The 24,928-nt window shown below is 41.9% G+C and overlaps 1 protein-coding gene across 1 annotated transcript in view; it reads right to left on the minus strand.

The window, feature by feature from the left end:
• LY75 (lymphocyte antigen 75) overlaps positions 1-24,928 on the minus strand; it is an 83,357-nt gene that overhangs the window by 51,439 nt on the left and 6,990 nt on the right. Inside the window, exons 3-12 of the mRNA XM_040971615.1 lie at positions 21,359-21,529; positions 17,686-17,850; positions 13,747-13,857; positions 12,553-12,693; positions 10,224-10,415; positions 9,262-9,419; positions 7,307-7,417; positions 6,679-6,767; positions 6,386-6,555; positions 57-256 (exon numbers count right to left, since the gene is read on the minus strand). Of these exons, the coding sequence (XP_040827549.1) occupies positions 57-256; positions 6,386-6,555; positions 6,679-6,767; positions 7,307-7,417; positions 9,262-9,419; positions 10,224-10,415; positions 12,553-12,693; positions 13,747-13,857; positions 17,686-17,850; positions 21,359-21,529 (1,508 nt within the window). The remainder of the gene's footprint in view (positions 1-56; positions 257-6,385; positions 6,556-6,678; positions 6,768-7,306; positions 7,418-9,261; positions 9,420-10,223; positions 10,416-12,552; positions 12,694-13,746; positions 13,858-17,685; positions 17,851-21,358; positions 21,530-24,928) is intronic.

Genomic DNA, 24,928 nt, shown 5'->3' on the forward strand with positions numbered 1-24,928 from the left:
TTTAAGATAGTAGAAAGATAATCTTGTTGAAATACTGAATGAGAATGTTACTTTACCTTATAGCAGGAAAGACTGTTGGCGAAGCTATGCCAGCCATCAGGACAGGGGTCGCTTGGCTTGGGAGCTGGCTCCTCGGGTTCCACAGGTCCACTGACATTCTTGCAAATTGAAAGCGCTCTGAAGTTTTTGCAGTCCTTCACCTCCCACTTCCCAAGAGACTTTCCAGTAGACATTGCCACACATCCACCTGGAAAAGCTGGGTTCAAATGGGAAATTTTCATGAAAAAATAAATATCTAAAGTTCAATCATGCTTCCAGTGTTCTTTATTTGAGCCACAATAGGGAAAGAGAATAGGCAACAAAGTGGAGGAAAGAGAGAAAATAAGTGTTCAGAATAATGATGCTGATAAGGTAGGGGATAACACAGGAAAGTGCATGCAACTTGTCAGACTATTCTAAAAGAATTCAATTAGGTGGGTCCTGGGACAGGGTGTCTCAAGCCTGGATTCCACAAGCCCGCCATCATGTGCATGTGGTGAGCTGGGCCTGGGCCTGCCTGGGCTCCAGGGCTGCTTCCTTTGGGGTGAGTATACTGACCAAGGGGGGAGGTTTTCGGAGCAGGGCTAGGCAGGCCCACCCACCGCTCTCATTGGGCGGCGGATGGGGACTGGGGTGGGGCGTGACTTTGGGCCTGGGAGTTTAAACTTCCTGCGGTCTCTCGGCTGCGGGTGGGTCCTGGGACAGGGTGTCTCATGCCTGGATCCCACAAGCCAGCCATCATGTGCACGTGGTGAGCTGGGCCTGGACGGCCAGTGCGCCATTTGGCACTAGGCTTTGCTTGCTGGCCGCCCGGCAGGGGAGCTCTGGGATTTTGGTGGTTTGAATTGCTGCTTATGTAGCTCCACGTTGAACCCAATGTGTTTCTGTGAGGTGAATATATCTTAAAGATTCCCAATGACAGTTACTCTTCCTTTGAAGAACGTGTTATCACTTAGCAGTGCTGACCACCAAATACCAGTCCATGCTAAAGCTATGGCACAGGGCTTGTCCAGTAGAATTATATTCTGCTACCTGACATGATGATGGATCAGGAGATGAGTCACAGTAGGCAGGGCCATGACATTAACTAGCACTTGAGAGCCATATCCAGGGGTAGATTCTGTGGGGGCTGTGTGGGCCAAGCCCTGTGGAAATTCTAGCCCCACTGGTTAGCTCAAGAGTTATAGAGGTGATGGAATAAGCTCGGGGTGAATAAGGAGCATGTCATCAATCACAGGTAAAGGAACCCACAGCAGTCTGGACTGGTTAAGGCAGCAGTACCTGAATGTGCATCCCAAATAGGGTGTGGGGTGGGCTGGGCTGCAACGTTCACCAGCTCATACAAGGTTAAATGGAAGGCCAGACTACGCCGGGCACTGGCCTAAAACCCATTGGCATGTATGAGAACTGGGTCCGGGAGTGGATCAAGTGCAGGAACTTAGGAAACTTCCCTGGCGGGTCATAACTCCCGCGGGTGAACATGTGGTCTAGACCTGGGGGTCGGACAAGCTGGGCAAGGGAGCTCCAATGGCTGGCTAACGTATGGGTTCGTAATGGAATGGGGTGTACTGGGCAGGACTGAGCAAGCCTTAGCCCACTGGTGAAACTGGAAACCAGGATGGAGCACAGGTCATGCCGAGCTAGGCTCTTATACTTACTGGTCTGTGTAAGTCAGGGACGCTAAGCCACAGTGTCCAAGGCAGAGGCAGGTACAAGTGAGGGCCTGAGTCAGAGCAACCACTGGCATGTGCGTGATCCATGGTTGGGAACAGGCCTGGTTGGGGAGCTAAGGGGACACACTAACTGGATTAAGGCTACCGCCAAGGAGCGCATGGGCTGGAATGGGGGCTGTATTCTGATCAGGTAACAGTTGAAATCTCCCTTGGCACAAGTGTGGACTGGGACTGGACGCAGCAGGTTGGGCCAGACCCCAGCACTGTCTGGTGTTCCTGGAGGACCAGGATAGATGTGGGACAGACTAGGCTAGGTCTCAACCACTACTGAGCCATGTGTGAGCCGTGTGTGGGTATGGACGAGCCGTGGCTGGGCTGAAACATCCAACAACAAGAACCAGCTTGGGTCAAAGGCCAGCCAGGAAAAGCCACTGTTCCTGCTAGGACAGGAGATGAACTGAGTAGGGCTGGCTCATGGACCCACTGGTATGCGCAAAATCTGACATTGGGAGAGGTTCTGATGGAGGAGCCTGGGCAACTCCTCTGGCAGGACACAGACCCTGCTGGTAAGTGCAAGAAGCATGAAAGGAAACAGCCCAGAACAGGCCACAAGAAGTTTCCCACTGGCATATATTAGGAATGGATTGGGGGCAGACCAGGCTGAATCAGTTCACTTGATCACTGGCAAATCCGAGCACCAGAACAGAGTGTGGGTCGAGCCAGGTTTGGTCACGATAAAAACCAGTCCACAATACAGAATGCCAGGATGAGGTTGTCTGTACCGGATATGACTGCAGTGCCCATCCAGCACACATGAGAACCAGGAAAGGAGGGGGCAGAGCCAGCAGGGGAATAAGGGGTGGCTGCCCTGCTGGACAGCTACTCCCACTGGAGAGCCTGAGGTGGGATGGGGGCAGACCAGACTAAGCAGGGCTACAATACCTGTGTGCCTCATGTGGACTAGATCAGGGAAAAGCCAGGCTGGGCTGATTATTCCTACTGGAGCAATCTACAATTAGAGTGGGCGAGGGTTGTTTGGGCATAACTGCAGCATCAGCTGGCAGAAACTGGCACTGGGACTAATTCTGTCAAGTTAAACTGCAGAACCACCTGGAAAGTGCACAATCCGGGAGTGAGAGACCTGGGAGGGAAATAGTGGGCTCCCCCCATCTTGGGTACCACTCCCACAGGAGGGCACGAAAACTAGAACAGGGACTAGGGTGGCTACACAGAGAGGCACTCAACAACACCCGTGAGGGCTTGATTGTTGGGCTGGTTAGATGAATCTAAGCTTCACTGCCAATTGCCATGTACGAGAGCCAAGGGGGATGTGGAACAAACTGGACTGGTTTGCTACACAGACTGGCAAACCAGGGTGGGGGTGGGCCTGGTGGGGGTTATTGTGGGTCGCTCTCACCAGGCTGCAGCTCTCACTGATTTAGATGAGGGCTGAGTATGCGCCATGCAGAACCAGTCTGGACTGCAACACCCATTGGTTCCAGTGGAAGGCAGGGCTGAAAACAGAACCAACCCAGCAATTGCAACCACCAGCTGATCGGAGTGATGGACTATCCTGGGCCCTGTATTTGCTGGTGCATACAAGAATCTGGCTTGGGAACAGCTCAGACAAAGTTTCTTTGGGGATCTCCCCAACTGAAATACCGGACTCAGAACCCTAACCATTAGAGGACAGAAGATGGAACAAGTTAATCAACCACCTCAGCTACAGGTTGGCAACAAAATACTGGGCAAACAGAGACACTAGGATGGACAATGTCAATCAGTGGATTTTTCAACGACCTCATAGTGTTTGGAGAGGCGAGATTAGCAGCGATTCACAACTGGTGAACCATCAAAACCACTTGAGTGAGTATCTCAGAGCATGCCCCACATGCGGGACTTGGGGTGGGTGGGAAACCGGTTGGGGCTTCTCCCTCAATATCCCCCTTTACCTCAGATACATGAAGGAAGCAATATGGAAATAATACTCTTACCCACATTCCTGTAGCCCTTGAACCTTTTTATCCAAATTAACTATGTAAAGATAGTCAAAATTTTTAAAAAATTAAAAAAAAAAGAATTCAATTAAATAACCCTCATAAGAACAATAAAGGGTGGATTCTACTGTCACAATAGAAGTACAATTAGCACCCAGTTACTGGTCCTAGGTCACCGGAATAGTGAAGTGCTTGACTCAGAATCATGGACCCATGTGGTCTGCCTCCTGTACACCTGAGCCATTGTGCTACTCAATGTAGGGACTTACATCAGCTTAACAACTTCAAAAAGTTGTTACAAGTCAACCTCAAAATGAAACTCTCAGATTCAAGCCCACAGTGACAGTCAGAACCATAAAGGTAGAGGGGGTATCAGGTAACAGATGTTTACTATTTATTTTATGACATTCATAGTGTCATCTGTTCATTATAACCTTAAATAGTAGTTTGTACCATCCAAATCATTTCCCTAATGAAGACTCTTAGTTAGGGAGTGATGGAATTGAAATTTCAACTAGGTTTTGTTTGGTAAAAATCATGTTCTCTTTTCCAATATGCCATACTGCCTGAAGTGGGAGGGAGGCAAGAGTCATATAGTGAAAAGTATGAGAACAACTAATTAAAAAAAATTATTTTAATTACTTGAAAGCCCAAGTTAAAAAAAGGGAGAGAAGAATAGGAAGGAAGGAAGCAGCCAGATCTTTCATTTGCTAGTTCATTCTTCAAGTGGCCCTAATAGCTAGGACTGGGCACAAGCTGAAGCCAGGAGCCAAGAGCTTCATCTGGGTCTCTTACATTGACTCAGAGGTGCAAGCACTTAGGCCATCTTCCACTGCTTTTCCAGGTGCATTAGCTGGGAGCTGGATTGGAAGTGGAGCAGCTAGGATTTGAACTAGAGTCCATTTGGGATACCAGCACTGCAGACAGTGGCTTAATGCACTATGCCATAGTACTGGCCCTGAGATGAACTTCTATTCTACCAAATGGTGAGGCCACATGTCTTATTTGTAGATAGCAAGAAGAACAGGAATCAGGGAAAATAAGGGCCATACTATGCTATGCCATTCCTCCCCTTCCTTGTTCTATGCTGCTATTGGGCTTGCTTGCCCATGATGGACCAAGTTGGCTGACATTGGGAATAATAATGGTAAAGAGAGCTTAATGGCAGATTCCCTGACCAAAAGGAGAGGCAGTAACCATGGTAACTGCTTCATAGGCACCCCTCCAATCACAGAGGTTTATCCATGAAAAACGCTAAGTTATCTGAGTGTCTACTAGAGAAATCTATAGGATTTATCTATGACAGTATTTTTAATTAAAAATAAGAGCGAGCCAAGATTAACATCTTTGTCCTCTATCTTTTGTAAGTAGAAAGATGACTGTTATTATCGATACCACTCATGTTGGATGATCAGGACCATGTGTCATCAATTCTGTGTGCATTCATTATTTCAAAAAATGTATTCATTTATGAACTGAATACTTTAGTTTTTGTGTTATGAAAATGACTTTTATGATCACAATAGACAAATACACAAAAAACATAAACAGAGAAAACTGAGATATCTTATCTTATTCCAAGCCAAAGTCCTCAAAAAAGTGCCTGCTTGGAGTCTCAAAAGAACAAATACCATATGTTTTCTCTGATATAAGCCAACCTTCATGCAAAATAAAAAGATACACAGGGTAACAACTATGGACGTGTACATTCAAACGGTGCAGTGGAGATGAGAGTACCTAGAAACAAGGAAGCACGGCAGTATCATCTCTTCTCCTGAATAAAAGGACTCCCAACGGAGCCATTAAATAGACCTCGACAACAAAATACTAGATTTTCTCTCATTGCCTAGACCTGCAACATCAGGACCACACGTGAGTACCAGAATGTTGGAACCGCGACTGCAGCTGTAGGACTATACTATTGCAAAACATAGGGGGAAATGGATGTGGGTGAGGAGGGAGAGGAAGTTAAGGGAGGGATGGAGGAAGCCCTATACCTACAAAACTGTATGAAGGAAAACAACAACAACAAAAGCTTTGCTTTCTTTTCTCTTTTTTCTCTCTTTTCTTTCTTTTTGTAACTACTGGCCTGGAAATCAGGAAGGCTTGATCTTACTAGTTCAGTAACTGGATTACTTTGATTAAGCAAATCACATCTCGGAGCCTATTTTCTCAATTCAAAAATTAGGACCTTTTTTATGTCCTTTCTGGTTAAAATACTTGGATTCTACAGGAAATCACCCTGATGCTTTAGGAAGGTTGAAGAGGAACAAACTCTCAGAATAAATGCCAGCTATAATATACTGATAATTAACCATTCAGAACAAAAGAAATCGTTAATGGCAGCAAAAGAGTCGCAAGTTAAAAATGTGGAATGCAACTAGAAAGAAGCTGCTGGATTCTGTTTGTAGCACACATTTCAAAAACAAGAAGCTCACACTGGTGATTCTAACTCTGTGTTGTCAGATGGCAGTTTGAGGAAACTGGAGTTTCGCCACTTCTTCCACAGGATTATTTCCAAGGATTGAACAGGGCAGACACTACCTCTGATTCCACAGAGGGATGCCTGAAGATGATTCCCCACATATTTCAAAGGTAAAGAGCGTGTATAAAGGGGATACACAATTCACTAGCCACTCTAGTTGGCTGCATACACTAAAGGCCAAGAACTCTCACCTGGCTCCATAAAATTCCAGTTGTCAAACGTTACAGCCCGCTTTATTCCTCCAGCAGCTGCCCAACTATACTCTCCGTGTGAATCTACATCTATCAGGCCAGTCCAGAAGTATTTTGTTAGAGATTTATCATATTTCTTCATCATATCATTTAGGAATTCTTGCTCAAATCTGCAAAAGAATCAAATTCACAAGTTTTATGATGTTTCTAATTTTAAAATACACATTTTTTTCCCCCTGAGGAACATAGTATAGCAAAAGAGCTAAGAGTTAATCATTTAGAGATAGTCACACCTGCTAGTGATGGTCAGATTACAGTTCTTGCCAAAGGGGACTTCATCTTTGTAAATCTTGTAACAGGCTTCTCCATGTCTCTTCCAGCCCTGAATCAGAGAAGAGATATTGTCATGAAGCTTTCCAGACATGGTCATGTTCCTCCCTGCGAAGCAAGGCCCTGTTCCACTATAACACCTTATAGCTTTTGGAAACTGAGACTGTGAGCAGTGAATTCATACACCTGGTGAGGGTGGGGATGCCATTTAATAAATAACCTCACCTCTTACCCTCACCACAGGATGAATTAAAGACAATTTAATCCTCTTTACCCTTAAGGTCTGGCTTATCAAAAAAGTATGTTAGCTAAATTACTTTTTGCACAGCAATAGTAGGAGAAGTAAAGACATCGGTATTACAGATAGCAGTCGTCTTCATTTGTGTAAGAATTCATGCAACACAGACACCTTTCTTTTGCAAGTGAGCCAGTACTTAATGACCGACTGACTTCGGCTTGCTATTATGCAAGTGAACAAAAAGTAGTGATCTCTTTTGTTTCAGAAGTCTAGTTTATGTAACCCTCAACTACCATGACTAACAAGAAGGCATAATGTGGCTCAGGAAAATTTTACACAGGGAGTTTACACACCTCTTCTGGAGGACATATCTTGCCAGATCCTGGATCATTTATTTTTTCTCCCTTTTTCTTGCATGCATATTTCAGTTTCTTTTCACATGGCTGGACTTTCCATTGACCTAGCTTTTTAAAAACAAGGCAAACACGTTTGTTCACAAAAGAAATCATTTGATAGATATTTATATATCTTAATTCTAAAAAACTATGAGAGCTATGGGGATGCTGGAAGACAGCTCATGGGGAGGGAAGAGAGAAAAGGAGAGGAAGAGAAGACAGTGAATGATTGCATGAGGAAACACCTGCAAGGCCGTGGTTCACAGCTTGCCATCTCAGCATCACCCAAGGTCACGTAGTGCATGGAGCTCATTTTCTTGTACAAGAAACAATGATACTAACGTAGGACAACCAGTAAAGAAGCTGAAGGAGGAACTCAGCCAGATTCCACTCTTCTTCATATAACCTGACCAATCTGTTCACAGGTTATGAACTTCTGCATGTCAACTGTCCTCGGCTCTACTCGGCTTTCCTCCTATGACAGTAGAACTGTGCTCCATGAAGTCTGGACTGTGGCTTCAGCAAGATTCGAAAGCTCTCTCAAATATGCTCCTTCACATTAAGTCTGCTTAATTGACTAAATCATGACGCTTTCTTCTAGTTAAGTTTTAATAAATTGGTTCTGACAGGGTCAGTTCGGAGCAGGGGCCTGTCGTCTGGGTATGCCATCAGCTTATTCTTGTCCATGGCATCTCATTTCCATTCTGATACTCTCTTAAAAATACCTTTTGCATGTCCTTTTAGATAGAGTGCACAATGTGATGCCTTCCTCAATACATCTTTATCATGGAAATTGTTCTAAAACCATATGTGTGTATTGCTCTGACTTATAGATGGCTGGGTGACAATCACCCACACAACCAATCAGAGTCAAGTGTGCACAAGAGAGCGTTACAACAAATGCAGCCTATTTTTAGCTTTAACTACAATACATTCAATACATGTTAAGGCATTTTAAACAAATTCAGATATAATTTTTAAACAAATTTTTTCCCCACATCTCAAAGTAGGATTAATATAAGTTGAGCTAAACATAGATACATGGGGCCTGGTATGGTAGCCCAGTGACTAAAGTCCTAGTCTTGCATGTGCTAGGCATCGGTTTACATTCCAGCTGCTCCACTTTTGCTTCCCTGCTGTGGTCTGGAAAAGCAATAGAGGATGGTCCAGAGCCTTGGGACCCTGCACCCACATGGGAGACCCGGAGGAGGCTCCTGGCTCCTGGTTTCAGATCAGAGCAGCTCCGCTTGTTGTGGTCACTTGGGAGTGAACCAGCAGACAAAAGATCTTTGTCTCTCTTCCTCTCTGTAAATCTTCTTTTCCAATAAAAATAAATAAATCTTAAAAAACCCATAAACACACAAAATGATATAAATTTTTAAAAATATATTTATTTGAAGAGCAGAGTTATGAGAAGAGAAAGAGAGAAGTGGAGAGAGCACTTGTATCAGTTGGATCACTCCTCAAATGGTTGCAAAGGCTGGAGCTAGACCAAAGCCAGGGACCAGGAAGCCAGCTGCTTTTCTAGGCACAGTATCACGGAGCTACATGAGAAGTAACCACCGGCTAGGTGGTTCAACTAGCTGTGCCACAAAGTTGGCCCTGTAAAATGGCATTTCTTCTAGATTAGCTTGTGACTACATGCAACTATCGCACTAATGGAAGGGAAGGGAATGAGACCCCAGTCCTGTGAAAATCAGGTTATCAGGACCAGCTTGGTCCACAGATTGGAGTTCTAAAGGAGTTCTCAGGCATTGGATAACTTATTTAGCAATTGCTCTAACTCATTTTTTTTCAGGCATTATACAGAGTTCTGACATTTTTTTTCCTTTCCATGTTCCAACATAAACATCCTAAAGTAGTACGGTCAGGTAAAACAACAAAAACAGAAATAAACCTGAGAGGTTTCCTACCTTTCCTGAATAGGAAACACAGTTGGGAGTGTTGTTGTAGGGGATATTCGGCTCGTTCTCATCCCAATATGTTAGAGTAACTTCACTACCATCTGACCACTGAAACAAAGTTGGCACGTTTATGTTCTTCAGGCCTGTCCATATTTCTTCTTTGGCATCTGAATGAAGAATGACCCCTTTGTTTAGTTTTATTTAGTGGCATACTTGATATATACATCATTATGCATAGTTTTAAAGGTCCTTAAGGCACTGTGAGTGCATCTATGAAAATGTGGCCAAGGCAAGAAGGGTGAAGGCGTTTCAACACACCTGTGTATACACGCTACACAGCCATATTCGTTTTACTATGATTTGTGGACTAGGTGTCCTTGACATGGGTTTAAACTAACTTGATGTTAAGGGGATTAGGGAAATTCCATCAATACTGCACTCCGCTGCTCCGTATGGTTCTGCTGCCTTCACAAATGAAACTTTAGCATCATGCCAGGACAGAACAGGTACCTACTATTAACCATCAAGTAAGAGGTCCTAATATTGGCAGTCCAGTATATTTTTGTTTACCAGTCTTCAGCTTCTAAATAATCAGAAAGGTAAAGTGATCATCACTCAAGGTTTTGGAGCAACTTAAATAGAAGTGAACTTATGTAAGGAAGGAGGTAGAGAACAATGTGAATAGCCACTGCATAGGCATGACTACTTAAACTCAAATATGAGTTTTAATTAAAACGAAATAAAAACAATAATACAGTGCTCCAGTTGCCCTAACCACATTTCAAGTGCATGTGCAGCTGGTGGTTGCTGTATTCGGCAGTGCAAATTACTAAACAGGCAGCACCACAGAACATGGATATTGCTGATCTATAGGACCAAATGAGAAGCTTCTTATTGCCAAGCATGGTCTGAGAATGGGAACATTTTTAAATGACTTAAACCTTGCAAATAGTACACATTTTAAAACTTACCCTCATTGTGGAGTTTTGTGATCACCACTTCCACATCTGCTAAAGAATGAATGCTGAGAAGGTCACTACTTAAGGCTTTGCATTTCATATGTGCATTGTCCCAGGAGTCACTTTCATTCCCCAGCCGGTAGCAAAATCCATTGTTTGGCAGCCAGTCTGCATCGCAGTGAGTATCTGAATATGTCCAATCATCTGACAAAACAAATCCAGCTATTCATATTCCAATAAAGACATATCTATTTTGAGTCAATAACATTACAAATTTTTTCTTTCTTAAGTCATACGACTTTTGGAAAACTGGGGGAAGTGCTATCCTCCCACAGTGATATCAATCGAGGTGGTCCCTCCTGCACACATGGCATCCTAAAAATTCATGCAGGGTTTCAGATTCTGTTGTGACTTTAATATGATGCAAATGAGCTGCACAGCTGGGCAGGGACACCATTATAGGAGAGTTTGCCCCTGATCCTAGCAGAGTATGGGAAGGTGTAGAGTAAACCAGTTGCTAACAAACCTTTTCCTGGGGTGTGTGATTTGCTAGGTTCCCTTCCAGTTGCTGCCTTTGAGAAGATTATAATGAAGCCAAGAGTCCTGTTCTATGATCAGCTTAGCAAAGAGATACTCATTAGTGTCCACTGTGGAGCACACGATAGGCAGAGATATGAAGAACAGAACAATGTATACAATCATGTCCAAGAGAGGGACCAAAGGCATCTGGGATTTTCCTTTCATCCTCCTGCTAGACCCACAGACGTAACAGGATTCGTGATTCTTCATTCTGACCATGTTGAACTCACAAATCAAAGTCTAATCCTTCCAGTCCAGAAGAAGGATCAGGCATAAAACCATAGAAAACACTTATGCCATTATAGCAACACCAGAAAGTGTTTAATTATTCATTAGTTCAGAACTATCTGGACAGTTCATTGTATGAAAATAAATAAATAATCTTAAAAACGTGAGAAGTTTGTTTTTTACTAAAGGATAACGTTCAGGTTCACACATGCAAGATAACTAAGTTTTAAGCCTCTGAAACAGCATTCTGTATTATTAGTGTATTTTACAAGCATGACAGAGGAACAGAGAGAAAAATACACATAATTGAACTTAAAACAATCATTTTCATATTCTAGTCTTTATCTCTGAGAATGTACATTTTCTCAAGCTTCAAATAAGTAGATATGTCATTTTGTTTTGTTCTTGTATTTTCCTGCTGGCACAGTTATTTTTAATAAATGCATATTACTCAATCATGCGGAAGCATCACGATTTATTTAATAATCACTACAGTGAGATATTTACTTAATCTGTCATCAGATTACGCTACTTTACTTTCATTTGTGAAGTCTTTTTTACTATGGCTTTTGCTCTATGGAGTAAACTTGATTTGAATTAACTCAGAAGACAAGTATTTCCTTCCTCCATTATCTTAAATCCTCCTATATTCTTTATTTTGTATAACTAGTAAAATAAAACATTGTTCCATGCTCCTATTTGGATTGTAAGAAATTTCAATGCTTTGCTCTCTTCTTTTACAGTTCCCTAGAGCAGAACATTTTCAAATCATCTATTTCCTTCTCAGTGCTCATTCCATGGGATCCCCTGGAATTCCAGGGGTACATCAGGCCCCCCTCCGTGAAGTCTGAGTCCTGCTTCTCTCCATTCTTTCAAAAACTCCTCAGGTTGCTCTGTTCCTCATACAGGTCAGCTGTTCTTGTGCTTCTCTCATGTCCGAGCTCCCAGGAAAAGCCCCTCCTTAAACATACAAGGATTTTCTGCACTTCTTTTCAAACTAATTGCTCAACTTAAAGACCCAAGAACCAGCACGACAAAGCAGGATGGAGAAGGGTCAAGGAAAGCCTGGGGATACATCAGCATCCACAGTCCCACTCCTACAACAATGGCTGTTAGACTTGAACTTGAATCAGAAAACACAGACTGCTTCGTAAACCACAGATGGCTGGGCCCATTCCTGGAGTTTATGATCCAGTAAATTTGAGCGTTTCTTGAAAATCTGCATTTCTACAGACACATTGAAAACAACTTCTATGGAGGAAAAAGAGCTTATCTGTGAATAGAAATGTGTTTCTTATCTAGAACATTTTGCCTTCTTAAGGCATATCCATATATTTACCTGATATTCTTCATTGTCCGTGCCAAAGTTTAATTTGTGCAAAGTTGAGAATCTCTAGCCCTCGGGTGAATAATCTAAGACTTTCCTGCACTTGGCAGTATCAGGTGATGGAAAGATGGAAATAGATATTCGGAACAGGTTGACTTGACTTCAGAAAACTGGGATTTTAAGACTGATGTGTTTGAGGAAAGATACCTGTTAACTCCGTGCTGTTATTCAATGGTTTCTTGCACACGTAGGGCAGTAGAGCCTCACAGGGCAAACTCTCCCAGAGACCGGACTCAGCGTTCATCCTCACACAGCTTGACCCACCTAGTGCAGGTGTGTTGAACTTGTCTTAACAGGGAAGATTTCCAGTTAGAAGAGCAAGGTTAGGGCCAGGGTAGTGTACGGAAAAAATCATTCAGATTCCTAATTCTACTTTCCAGGAAACACACAGAATGAACTTTTTCCTAAGTTAAATGTATAAGTCTTAATGGACAACAATGCACTTCACTGTGTCTTTCTTCTAAAAATTTAGACTATGGGGCAAGGGGAACACCATGAGACATTCATATCAAGGTGAATCTGAACAAAAATACTGAAGCCTCTGTCCCCAAACAACTACCATGTCATAGCCTTGTAGGCCTTATTTTTTTATTTTAGCCAATAATTAAATTTTTTTTTATGATTCTAAAACGCCTTTAAGGACTTAAAGATTGGATAACCTTGAAAGATTTTATTGGTTGAGATGACAGAATATCAATTCACCAATAAATAAACGTAATTAATTAGAGAACAACAAACTGGTATTTTATTGTACTTAGCTTATCAACTCCTCACTTTTAGGTTCTGCATCTCATCTATCAGAAGCCTACGGTTTTATTTTTTCAAAAGGTAGTTAATTCCTTCTTTCACTGAGAAAGTTGTTTATTTAAGCATGATTTTTATTTGTTTTATTTACTATAAAATTTGCATTTAGGTATTTATTTGTGTTCAGTATTTTAGGGATACTCCAGTGGGGAAACCCAAGAGCTTGAGGATGGCAAAATATTTTGACTATAGGGTTAAACTGCTAAGAAATAATACGGGCAAATCATAGATATGTCTAGTGCCTTACAAAGGACAAAGAATGGCTCCTGGCCATGTGGCATGGTTCATTCTGCCCTTACCTAAAAGCACAGGGTTGCTCTAAAGGTCAGGGACAAAGGATCAGTTGCTTTTGTATGTTTGTTGGGATATAACCATAGCAAAATTAAGAATGATTTAGTGAAAAAAAATCTTTTGAGATGTAAACAAAACAAAAAAAAAGAGTTGGTAAAAAATGAAACTTTTATAAGTTCTTAGTGGTGAGAGATTTTTTTTGTAGTATTTGCTCTATGTAAAACAGGTGGGAAAAGCAGCAGTTACCTGGGTCCCAGTTGAGGAAGTTTAGCGGTTTGTGGTCTGACCATTCCCAGCCTCTAGCAGAGTGCAGCTGGTTTAAACCAATCCAGAAAAATTTAGCAATGTCTTCTTTTTCTGTAAGAATCACATATATTTTTTTAAAATTACAAAAAATATAATTAGCTAAATCAAACTCAGATGGATAGGGACAGATGTATAATTACTGTTCCACTCGGCAGCAAAGGTAAGGTTAGGAGAGAATTACAAAGGAACTTGGCTGTGAAAGAAAGCGGTAGGGCTGCAGGTTCCAGAAAATGGGTCAGGCACGATAGCTCAGTGGCTAAATCCTTGCCTTGCAGCTGCTTGGGTCCCCTAGGAGTGCCAGTTCATGTCCTAGCAGCTCCACTTCCCATCCAGCTCCTTGCTTGTGGCCAGGGAAAGAGTAAAGGATAGCCCAAAAGCCTTGGAGACCCGGAAGAAGCTACTGGCTTTGGCAGCTCAGCTCTGGCTGTTGCAGCCACTTAAGGAATGAACGAGGAAACAGATCTTTCTATCTCTCCTTCTCTCTATATATCTGCATTTCCAATAAAAATAAACACATTTTTAAAGATGAGTTGGAGCTGGAGAGAAGGAGAGAAGGGGGAAGAGAGGGAGAGAAGTGGAAAGAGAAGCAAAGAGAGGGAATGGGAGGGGAAGAGAGGGAGAGAGAGCAAGGAGAGTAGGAGAGGAAGGAAAAGCAAGTGAACTTCCACCTGATAGTTTACTCCCCAAACGTCTGTAATGGGGTTGGGCTTGGAACTCACTCCAGTGATGGCTGCCTTCCAGCATGCACATCAGCAGGAAGTGGGAATTGAGACCTGAGGTGGAATTTGAACCAGGTATTTGAATATGGGACATGGGTATCCAAAATAGCATCTTAAGTTCTGAGCCAAATCTCCATTCCCAAGTCTATGTTTTAATGGAAGAAGTTTAGGCAAATTTATAGCCAGTTGGGGAGGAAATGAAAAGTAGGTAGAGGGGAGAGTAAAAGTAGGTGAAATTGTAAGATGAAGAACATCTACTGTGGACACAAAGAGCTTGGAGAAGGTGCTAACCTGGAATATGATGATCCTATAAGTTGGGGTCAGGAACCAGGGTTACAGTCACTTTTCTCAAAGGCCTAGATGGTGAGGGTACTCCACTAAGAAGGAAAGGATGGGTATTTGGGTAGATGCTATGAGGAAAGAGCTGAAGGGAACTTAGGATTCATTTTTCTCTCTCTTTCTAAACATATACCATGGCTGCTGACACTTATACACAAAGACTCTGCCAATATAATTGAATATAATTTTTTTCCTTAATTGATTTTCCGGAATCCCTAAGGAAGTCCTGGAAACTGTGACATATTTTGGGTCTCCAGACTCAACCATACTGTGATATTCAGAATTCCCTGCATTCCATTGGCGATAGTATTGAAAAGTTCTTCTTATCCTTCCCAAATCAGGTATTGTTCCTTCCATGAAGGCTTTCCAGATATCCTCCAGTATGAAGTAACTGCTCCCTCTGAAAATCCTATCATGTACTGCGCGAGGCAAGCTCACACTCATCATGGAACAAACTGAAGCTTGCAAGCTGATAGCCTCGTGATGTGCTTAGTTACTGTGTTATTTGTGATTTGTATTAATGAACTCATTGAGGCCATAAGACTTCCAAATGGCGACTGTGTTGGCAACTCTGAGAGTTCTCTGTGTTTCTTTGCTAGGTGGAAGTGAATGGGAAATGGATACAGTTCCTGCTTATAGGGTAGATTTCTTCTATGGCATGCGTAATCTGGAACTAGGCTTTTTTCCTATTACATCTCATTTCTATCCAGAAACAGATGATTACTAGCATAAAACTCCAGCAAGAGGGTGAGTTCACTGAGAGGGGTGTTGTTTAACTGCTCTGCCGTGGATGTCTTTGTTCTTATCTGACCCTATACTTTTATTCGTCTTCCATAATGAGAAGCCACAGGGTCTGATAACAGTCATGCATTTGACTGACAGCAGAGACATTAACCTAAACTCGCTCCAGCCTTGGGGAGATCTGTCAAGGTTGGTCAAGGTGAGTAATCTTTCAGCATATGGGCAAATGAGGAGGAATGGAAATGTGATGCTTCTGCTCTGGGAATTGTAGAATCCTCCTTTGTAGGTCTTGAATGAATTGGAAAGGGCAGAGCCTTGGGAAATCTGATTTCCAAACACAATGCAGTGAGTATATGGCCATCAATTTACTACCCACAGGTCCCTGTAGTAATAAAACAAAAATGAAACCAAACAAATACAGAGCTGACAGAAAAGAAAAACAAAGCTCTTTTAGACTACATGAGACTTAGTTTTAAGACTCCTTCTGCTTTTATGTATGGCAAAAGGTTTTCTAATCACACCAAACTTTTTTTAAACAAAATTCTCAATTGTATTCCACAGTATATTCAATTGTTATTTCCCCAACAAGATCAAACGCTTTGGCCACAAAATGTGTGTCTGATTTTTTATCTTGTTGGCCTCATCAGTCCTGGTCCAATATTTACATATGGTAGTTTTCAGTAAAAGGATGCTTGATAGAAATTTGCCTTTAATATTTTGATACTCTTTTAGATGCTAATTAAATAGTAATTCAATATAATATCGATCAAAATTATAATAGGAGTTATTACTGAAACTAACAGGTAGTGCCTTACAACTACAGTGAAGAACAAATTATATTTTAAAGAGTATTTCCTCTCTTGCCTATATGATTTAAAATTTCACAAAATATTTAAAATTACTGCCTTGCAAACAAAACAAAGCCCAGGCATTCATTCCATAAGCCCACTTATTAGATCCACTTTGGGATTTCTTAAAACTTACCTTGCTTTAGAGGACTGAAGTCTATTGGTATGTTTATAAGATTTATTTATTATTTTTTTTAAAGATTTATTTTTATTATTTTTTTTATTGGAAAGGTGGATATACAGAGAGGAGAGACAGAGAGGAAGATCTTCCGTCTGATGATTCACTCCCTAAGTGAGCGCCAACGGACGATACTATGCTGATCCGAAGCCAGGAGCCTCTTCCGGGTCTCCTACGTGGGTGCAGGGCCCCAAAGCTCTGGGCTGTCCTCGACTGCTTTCCCGGGCCACAGGTGGGAGCTGGAATGGAAGCAGGGCTGCTGGGATAGAACTGGCGCCCATATGGGATTCTGGGGCGTGCAAGGCGAGGACCTTAACCACTGCGCCACCACGCCAGGCCCAAGATTTATTTATTTTTAAAATTTATTTGGAAGGTAGAGTTAGAGGGAGAAGGACGGACAGAGAGATCTTCCACTCATCGGTTTACTACCCACATGGCCACAATGACCAGAGCCAACGTAATTTGAAATGTTGGAGCTTTCTCCAGGTCTATCACAGGGTTATAGGGTCACAAGGACTTGAGCCAACCTCTACTGTTTTTCCAGGCCATAAGCAAGGAGCTGGATCAGAAGTGGAGACACTGGAATATGAACTGGTCCCCAAATGGAATGCTGGCACTGCATGAAAAGGCTTAGCCTACTAGACTAAGGCACCAGCCCCTAATGTGGGGAGATCTGACTGAGGTAGCATCTTTGAAATCTCTACTTTTCCCTGTTCAAAGGACATACTGTAGACTTTTCCCTGTTCAAAGGACATAGTGTTGACTTTTCCTCCAAATTCTTTCACTTATAATTAGGATTAACAGTTTAGTTTGGCCACCCTATCTCATTTTCTGAACATCCATCTGTTTTTAGTCTCTACTACAAGTCACATTTTCAGTGGATGGAATAGGATTACACCAAGTACTCTTATGCTTGTGGGCTTCAGTGCTGATGTTCCAAGAAGAGCCAGAAATGACATATACAAAATAACACACTTGGGTATGGAAACAGGAGCACACCTTCATAGCATCTTGACAGTTGGAAATTTCCCTGACAATGTGCAGCCAAACCTACCTTTAAGATAAGTTAACTCAGTCACATTGCTGATGCTCAATAAGTCAGCTCCTTGACTGTGGCAAGAAATATAAGCTTCTTTCCAAGAAAGAGTTGCCGGATTATTAAATTGGTAGCAACTTCCAGTTTGCTCATTCTTCTCCCAATTCTCCTCACAGCCATTTTCTGTGGATAAAAAGGTATGTTAGAGATCTTAAAGCACGGGCATAAGAGTTTATGACATGTAGAATGTTGACAAGTACTGTCACTCAATTTGTATAGTCTTAGAATAGGCCAAAATGGAGGCTGTCCTTGCTTCTTCAGCCCATATTTTCATCCTTTGGCTACATGATGAAATCGGAATCCATAGGAAATTTGTTTGGTTCAAACTTCCACTTCTCTTTATCTTTTGCTTTTCTTTTATCCTCTATTATTACAATATCATATTTTCTTTTAAAACATATTTACTTGAAAGATAAAGTCAGAAAGAAAAACATCTCTTTGAAAAAGACTTATTTCAGTTTTATTTGAAAGGCAGATTTACAGAGAGAAGGAGAAAGAGAGATCTTCCATTTGCTGGTTCACTCCCCAAGTGGCCGCAACAGCCGGAGCTGAGCTGATCTGAATCAAAGATCCAGGAACCTCTTCTGGGTCTCCCATGTGGTTGCTGGGGCCCAAGGACCTGAGCTATCCTCTGTTGCTTTCCCAGGCCATAAGCAAGAAGCTGGACTGACAATGGAGCAGTCAGAACTTGAGCTGGTGCCATATGGGACTGTAGGTGAAGGATTAATCTCTACGCTACAGTGCTGGCTTCCAGAGAGATATCTTATATCCACTGCTGTACAACCCCAATGGCTCTAATAGCCAGGACGGGGTCAGGCTGAAGTCAGGAGCTTCATCTGGGTCTGCCACATGGGGGCAGGGACCCAAACACACAGGCTATCATTTGCTGCTTTTCAAAGCGTATCTACAGGGAGGTAGACTGGAAGCAGACCTGAAGCAGGATCCATATGTGATGCCAGTGTTGTAGATAGAGAGTCTGCCTGTTAGGTTACAATGCTAGTCCCACAATCCATGTTCTCTCCAAGGATCCTGACTACACTTGGCCTGAAGGTAGGAGTCTCAAAACACATGGATCATTGGGCACTGAGCCAGTGAGGAATAAGCTCACCTGGACACAATGGCCAACTGCAGAAGGTTGCTCAGGGTTGGCAGAGAAACGACTGTGCATCTGCGTTAAGACACGCTGCTGCAATGGCCAAGACAAAGAGCTCCAGGGACTATCTTATTTGGAAAACCAAGTCCAGGTTTCTGTTTAACATTTTAACAGATGATTGGATTTGTGATGTATAATATAGATATAATTCACACTGCAAGTGCATTTTATGCATGCATGCATAAATGTGCCTATCAAAACATGCACTTTAATGCACACACTATATACTTTAACAGATATATAAAAGTATGTATAATTCCTAAAAACCTTCAAGGTATAACCTGGATTACATAGGTCTTGAGATAATTGGTTCAAAAGTACATTTAGAGCTTCCCATATGCTCCTAATGAGTGTGCAGTCTGTGTCAATTATGATTCGTAGGCTCCTCAGGGGTTTTCCAAATGACCTCCCATGACCAGTTATTTATCAGATGCTAGACTCATGGGCCTGTATGCTGCAAAGCCCCTTACAGATCATCTTGTCTAGTACTCTGCTTGAAGAGATGAAACAAAAACCTAGAGGTATTTGTGACTGTCATAAGCAAAGTACTGATCTCTGTGCCAGGTTGTGTGCTCCTGAATCGAGTTTCAGAAGCAGTACATGCTGCTGCTTCAGCTACTTTTCTGTGACACATATGACAACAGAGACTGACATGTAGAGAAAACAAAAAAATTGCATTTGTAAGCATCTCCTAAAAGTTTATCATTACCACTGAACCACTATACTTGCAAATCCAGAAACTTCCAGTGGGATGGCAATGTGATTGCTATGCAACACAACCCTCCAGGGTTAGCAGTTGTCAGGTTTCAGCAACCCAGAGTCTTGCTTCCTCCATAAAAACATAACTCTAAGATGAATATGAATGCATTAACAACTTCCTTATCTAACTATCAGAACGGCTAATTCCACGTTAGGCAGCAAGATAGAGTGAGGTCCGTATGCAGGGGACTGAGGATCAATAACTTGGGTTTTTGATCAGATTTCCATAAAAATGTCATCTGGCCTTGACAGGTCATTCTGTCAACTTGCACTACTAAGCTCCCTTTCATACCCGATACAAACCACAGTGAGAGCTGCATGCAATTGGTACTTGGTTGATCAAATGATGCTCATTATGAATTAAAGCTGACACAAATACTGGCTTTTTCTATTTCAGTAGGTTCCAAGTGTTGAAAAGTCTGTATCTCTACCTAGATAACTACTTCTCAAGGTGAGATTCCCCAGACCAGCATCACCAGCACTACCTGAGCTTGTGAAACTACAAATTCTTGTCTATTCCTACCCACCTCATATCTACTCACTCAAAATTTGTAGAGACAGGCTGTGCATTTTAAGAAACCATCTGAGTATTGACTTCTGAAGTGAGAAAGCCTGGTATCTCCTCCTTAAGTTGCTTGGAACTGTGTATTTTAAAGGCAGAATTTCCCTTACAGAGGTATCTGCATTATGAATACAACCTGGCCAGCTGCTTAGCGAGACAGAATAGTGTAACTGTTTAGGAAAGGCACCTGACAGTTGTAAATCCTGACATTATTTGTGTAACTGTAGGCAAGTTAAGTAATTATGCTCAGTGGTAAAATGGAGGTAAGTCCTGTTACCTCCTTTGAGGTAGGTAATAGAACTACATACATATGAATGAGTTAGTATACATTGAAAGCCTAGACAACTATCTGTCACCTTGCAGGGCCATTTCAGTATCAACTATTATTAAATAGGTTTGGAGCTCCTTTTTACATCACTGCTACAGTCTCGAAACCTGTTACCCATATAATATTTCTTAAACACCACCTCCTATCAGGTACTGTGATCCTCTGTAACTGTCACCTAATTTGTGAGAAACTGTCTCAGCTATATTCCAGGTAATGATGCAACAGTCACCTTGGTCCCTCCTCTTATTAAAAAGAGCTTCTTAGCAAAAGCTGAGTGATTCTAATAAGAAACAACTAGAAAAAGTGCTCCGAGCAACATGCAGGAATGGCAGAGGAACCAATGTTCTTCATTTTGTGAAGGCCAGGGCATTTTTTTCTCCTTTCTCTTTCACTCTTTTTACAGTCTTTACCACCTTTCTAGAAGATGCTATTTCATCATGCTACCTATCACCCTAATTCTTCTTCACGAATTATACAAGACTCATTTCCCTGTCCAAGCCTTAGTTCACTGTAACCCAGCTCCAACCCACACTAGTCTTCTGAAATTGCCCTGCTACACAGGTCAGCCACAATTTCCCAACTGCTCACATCTCTCCCTGGGCTATCTGGGCTGCTACCCAGCGCACACTTTATGGTCTTTCACAACATAATTGGTCTTGTTTCTCCTCTTCCTGACCTGATTCTGAAGACAAATATATAAATTCACATTACTCCTCCTCTCCTTTCCTCCAAATTTACTCTTCTTACGTAGGAAAATATTGATCTGGATTCTTTCCTTCTCCCTTTGGCCGCTCTCTGTTCTATACATAGTCTGACAGCTCATACATACCTGGTTTTAAGCAGAAGCCCCACTTCTTATCACGGTCATAATTTAAGGTGGTGGCACACCATGGGGCAGTCTTATTTTTATCAAGAATGCAGTCATGATGCCATTTCCCATCAATCAGGAATGGAAATTCGCACGGTTTCCCAAAGGAGTTCCCATCTCTGGTATATATCTCTGTGTGTTGGAAAAATAGAAAGGAGAGTTACAAGCTGTATAATCTACTTTAGTCAGCTAATTTCTTAAACCTTTTAAGGAAAGGTTGTTGTTTCCTTCATGAGAATATATTTGTCCAAGTACGCTGTGTAATGTAGAAATTGAGAGCACTGACACAGACTATTCAGGCCTGGGCTTGAATGCTAGCTCCTCCACTAACCAACTCTGGCTGTGGGCAAGCTATCTATTCAACTTCTGTTAACTTTTTATACTGCAAATGAAAATTGGGAAAAGTAGTATTTATCACAAACATGATGATGAGGATTTAGTGAGAAAGTTCACATAAAGTTTGATTCATTCTTGCGTGATGAAAAGCTGAACAATACTGACTGAACCAAGTAAGTACTGACTGACAACTGTCAATCTTCATTGCCAAGGTGCCCTGCGGTTAAACTCACAGATACTTTGTTTTCCTTAGTGAGAGTGGAGGCAGAAAAGTATTTTGGCATTACTGAAGGCAAGTGTGAGCTTTGGAATCACAGATGGTGTTAGAGTCTCTGCTGCTTAGAAACTGCAGGTGGAATGCAGACAGGGTATTGAGAAAGTGAGAAGAAACAGCTAGGGTCCCTCTGAGGGCACTCCTGAGCTGGAGGCAGGGTATGGTAACGCAGGTCATGATGAACAGGCTTCATCGGAGCAGACCTGAAACCGGCTAGTGGCCACTGTGGCAGCAGATTTTGTCTCTCACTTTTTCTGAGTCCACCAAGAGGCAGTGAAAAGTCCAACTTCAAATATGGGTCAGGGGAACATTCAATATTTTTGTTGATAGTTTTTTTTTTTTGTTCAGATGGTGTTCTAACGTAACAGCTCACCTGCTACCTTTTTCTCTAGCCTTAGTGTATTTAAAATCCTGATCATCCTGAGATCAAATCAGGGCTATTAGGCAAAAGCACAGTAACCAGATCTCACCATCCTTCACCCTGCTATTAACACCTCTCAACATGCCTCAAAGATTTGCCTAGCTGTGTGTTTAAGACAGTATTTGATCCTACATCCTTCATTGTTCTTAAGCATTCGTCTAACTGAAGCATGAGACTTAACAGTTTAGAAACCATTAGGTAGCCAGCCAGCACAATATAAAAATAACGTGGATGCCTTTCTCCACAAAGAATCTTCTACGGACCACTGATTTGGTGTTTCTATGTCATACAGATGGTTTTGAATATTGTACTTTTGTTTTTATTTGGTGAGGTTTTTGCTTTTACATTTTGTTTACAACACCCAAAAGTCCCAACAGTTGATGACCCATTTCCCTTTCCTTCTTACAACACTAACAGGACAGCCCCTGAACACAGTAACCGCTACCTCTGGGCCATCTGGGTGGTTTTTCTTTTCTTTTGCTTTTCTTTTTTTTTCTGGAAAACCTTTTATTTCTGCAATAAATAGTGCTTTTACACACATTTCTCTTACTTGCTCTTAATCATTCACCTGTGAGGTCAGTAAGGCAACTGCTACACATATTTATGAAAAACTCATTTTTGCAGAGTAGTTAAGTGAAACATTTGGTGACTCAGCTATAAATGACAGGATTGAGAACAGGCTCTCTGGTTAGAGACCTTGCACACAGGAGGATTTGTGACATCAGTGGCTGCCTCTTCTTGTTTCAAGTTCTTAGCTCAGAGCTAGATGTCCATGAAAAGGCCCTCTCAGTCCCAGTACTCTGAAGCATGATAAACACACAACTACCACCACAAACAGAGGCAGCTAAGCTCTGTTAAGTGTTCAGGAAGACTTTTATTCCCACACATTTTCTTCTGTTACTGGATCTCCTAAATTCCTTCGGTTTCCTTAGCAAGACCGACTTTCCAAAACTAACATCCTCTAAACATGCCAATTTATGGCAATAACATTTTTAAAGCAACAGCTTACTATGCAATAGGTAAAGTTTCATGAGATGGTGTGCTTGGGAAACAAATTCATTTCTTCTACCACATGAGGCAAAATAGCTTTAATAATTGAAGAGGTTGGCAGGCTTCTAAGAACTGCCCCCCAAATCAGACAGTTCCATTTCTTCTGCACAATTCAGCAGACACTCAAAGATGTGACGACTGCTGTTGAGAACAACATATCTTAACAGTATAAGTGAGTACCTAGGTTCTAGTCAAAAGTAGTTTGTTCATAAAAGGTACATAACTGGGGGGGGGGAGCTTTTCTTTACGATGAAAATGGCTCTGGAAAGGAGGATTTAGGGCTCAATAATATTAGAATTTTTTCATTTTTTTTACATGGCAAAAATCAAGGGAGAGAAAAGGAAGGTATCTTGGGGGGCGGGGGGTAAGGATCTTGACTCAGAGCCTTCGCTATGTCAGAACAAACCGGCTAATTTTAGACTGCATTTGTTGGGACTCAAGTGTCTTGTATTTTGTCTGTGCATACAGCTAGCTAAGAAAGGAAGATAGGAACCTGTATTAGGAGTCTGAGAGAGCCATCTCACAGAACATCTCTAACTTTTGGCAGCAGTCCAGGAAGAAACATGCATAGATTTTAAAAAGGCAGAACTGTCAGAACTTAGTATTTCATTAAATTTACATGGTGGGAAGGGAAATCACAAAAACTCTGGGGTGCCTTGTAGAATGCACACCTGTCACCCAGAGAGGAGCAGAGAAGAGAGCAGCTTTGGCCATGACCTCCGTGCAAATCAAAGTCTGACTATGTCTTGACTAGCCAAAACTACACCTGTTTTAGTCAACTCAGTGTTTAAAAAAAAAAGCCTGTGTTTGGAAAAGTAAGGAAACACTTCAAGGCTGTGGGCTGTGCATGTGATGCTGTTTTCTTTTGAGAGGTGGATTCTTTTGTGTTGGATATATTTAGACAATGGGATGACGGGCTGATACTTTCTGTACCACTATTGTTGGGATTCTAGTCTTGTCTTGTGCCATGAAACACTTCAACAGTTGTGTGAACCCCATGGACTCCCTTACCAGAAAAATACTATGAATGCATAAGATTACAGTAAACCACATCCTTCAACAGAACTGGGGGCAGGAGACAGAGAGGCCTGCCAGACGGCACGTCCTGTCTGATCCCTGAGCCAATGACAGTACAAGTAAAATCCAGCCCAAAGGACATGTTACTCTTAATTTTTAGGTTAGAAGGAGGTTTTTGTAGAATGATATCTAAAGATTAAGTGGTATCAAGAAAGCCATTGCTTTTATTTTAAGCAGCCACTTTACATCTAGGAGAAAGCAGCTATAGGCAGATTTGTTCAACTACAGTTTGGCAGGGGACTGGGATAAAGGACAACCCCCACTGCAGCTCTCTAATATAGGTCTGCAATAATACATCTGGATATTCTCTCAAATTTTTTGCATTTTTCACTAGGAGAAAAACCTGCAGAAAATGGGAAGTGAAGCAGCTATC

The sequence above is a fragment of the Ochotona curzoniae genome, unplaced genomic scaffold (genome assembly GCF_017591425.1).
Source record: "Ochotona curzoniae isolate NIBS_2020 unplaced genomic scaffold, NIBS_Ocur_1.0 contig_2210, whole genome shotgun sequence".
In the NCBI taxonomy this organism is placed as follows: Eukaryota; Metazoa; Chordata; class Mammalia; order Lagomorpha; family Ochotonidae; genus Ochotona; species Ochotona curzoniae.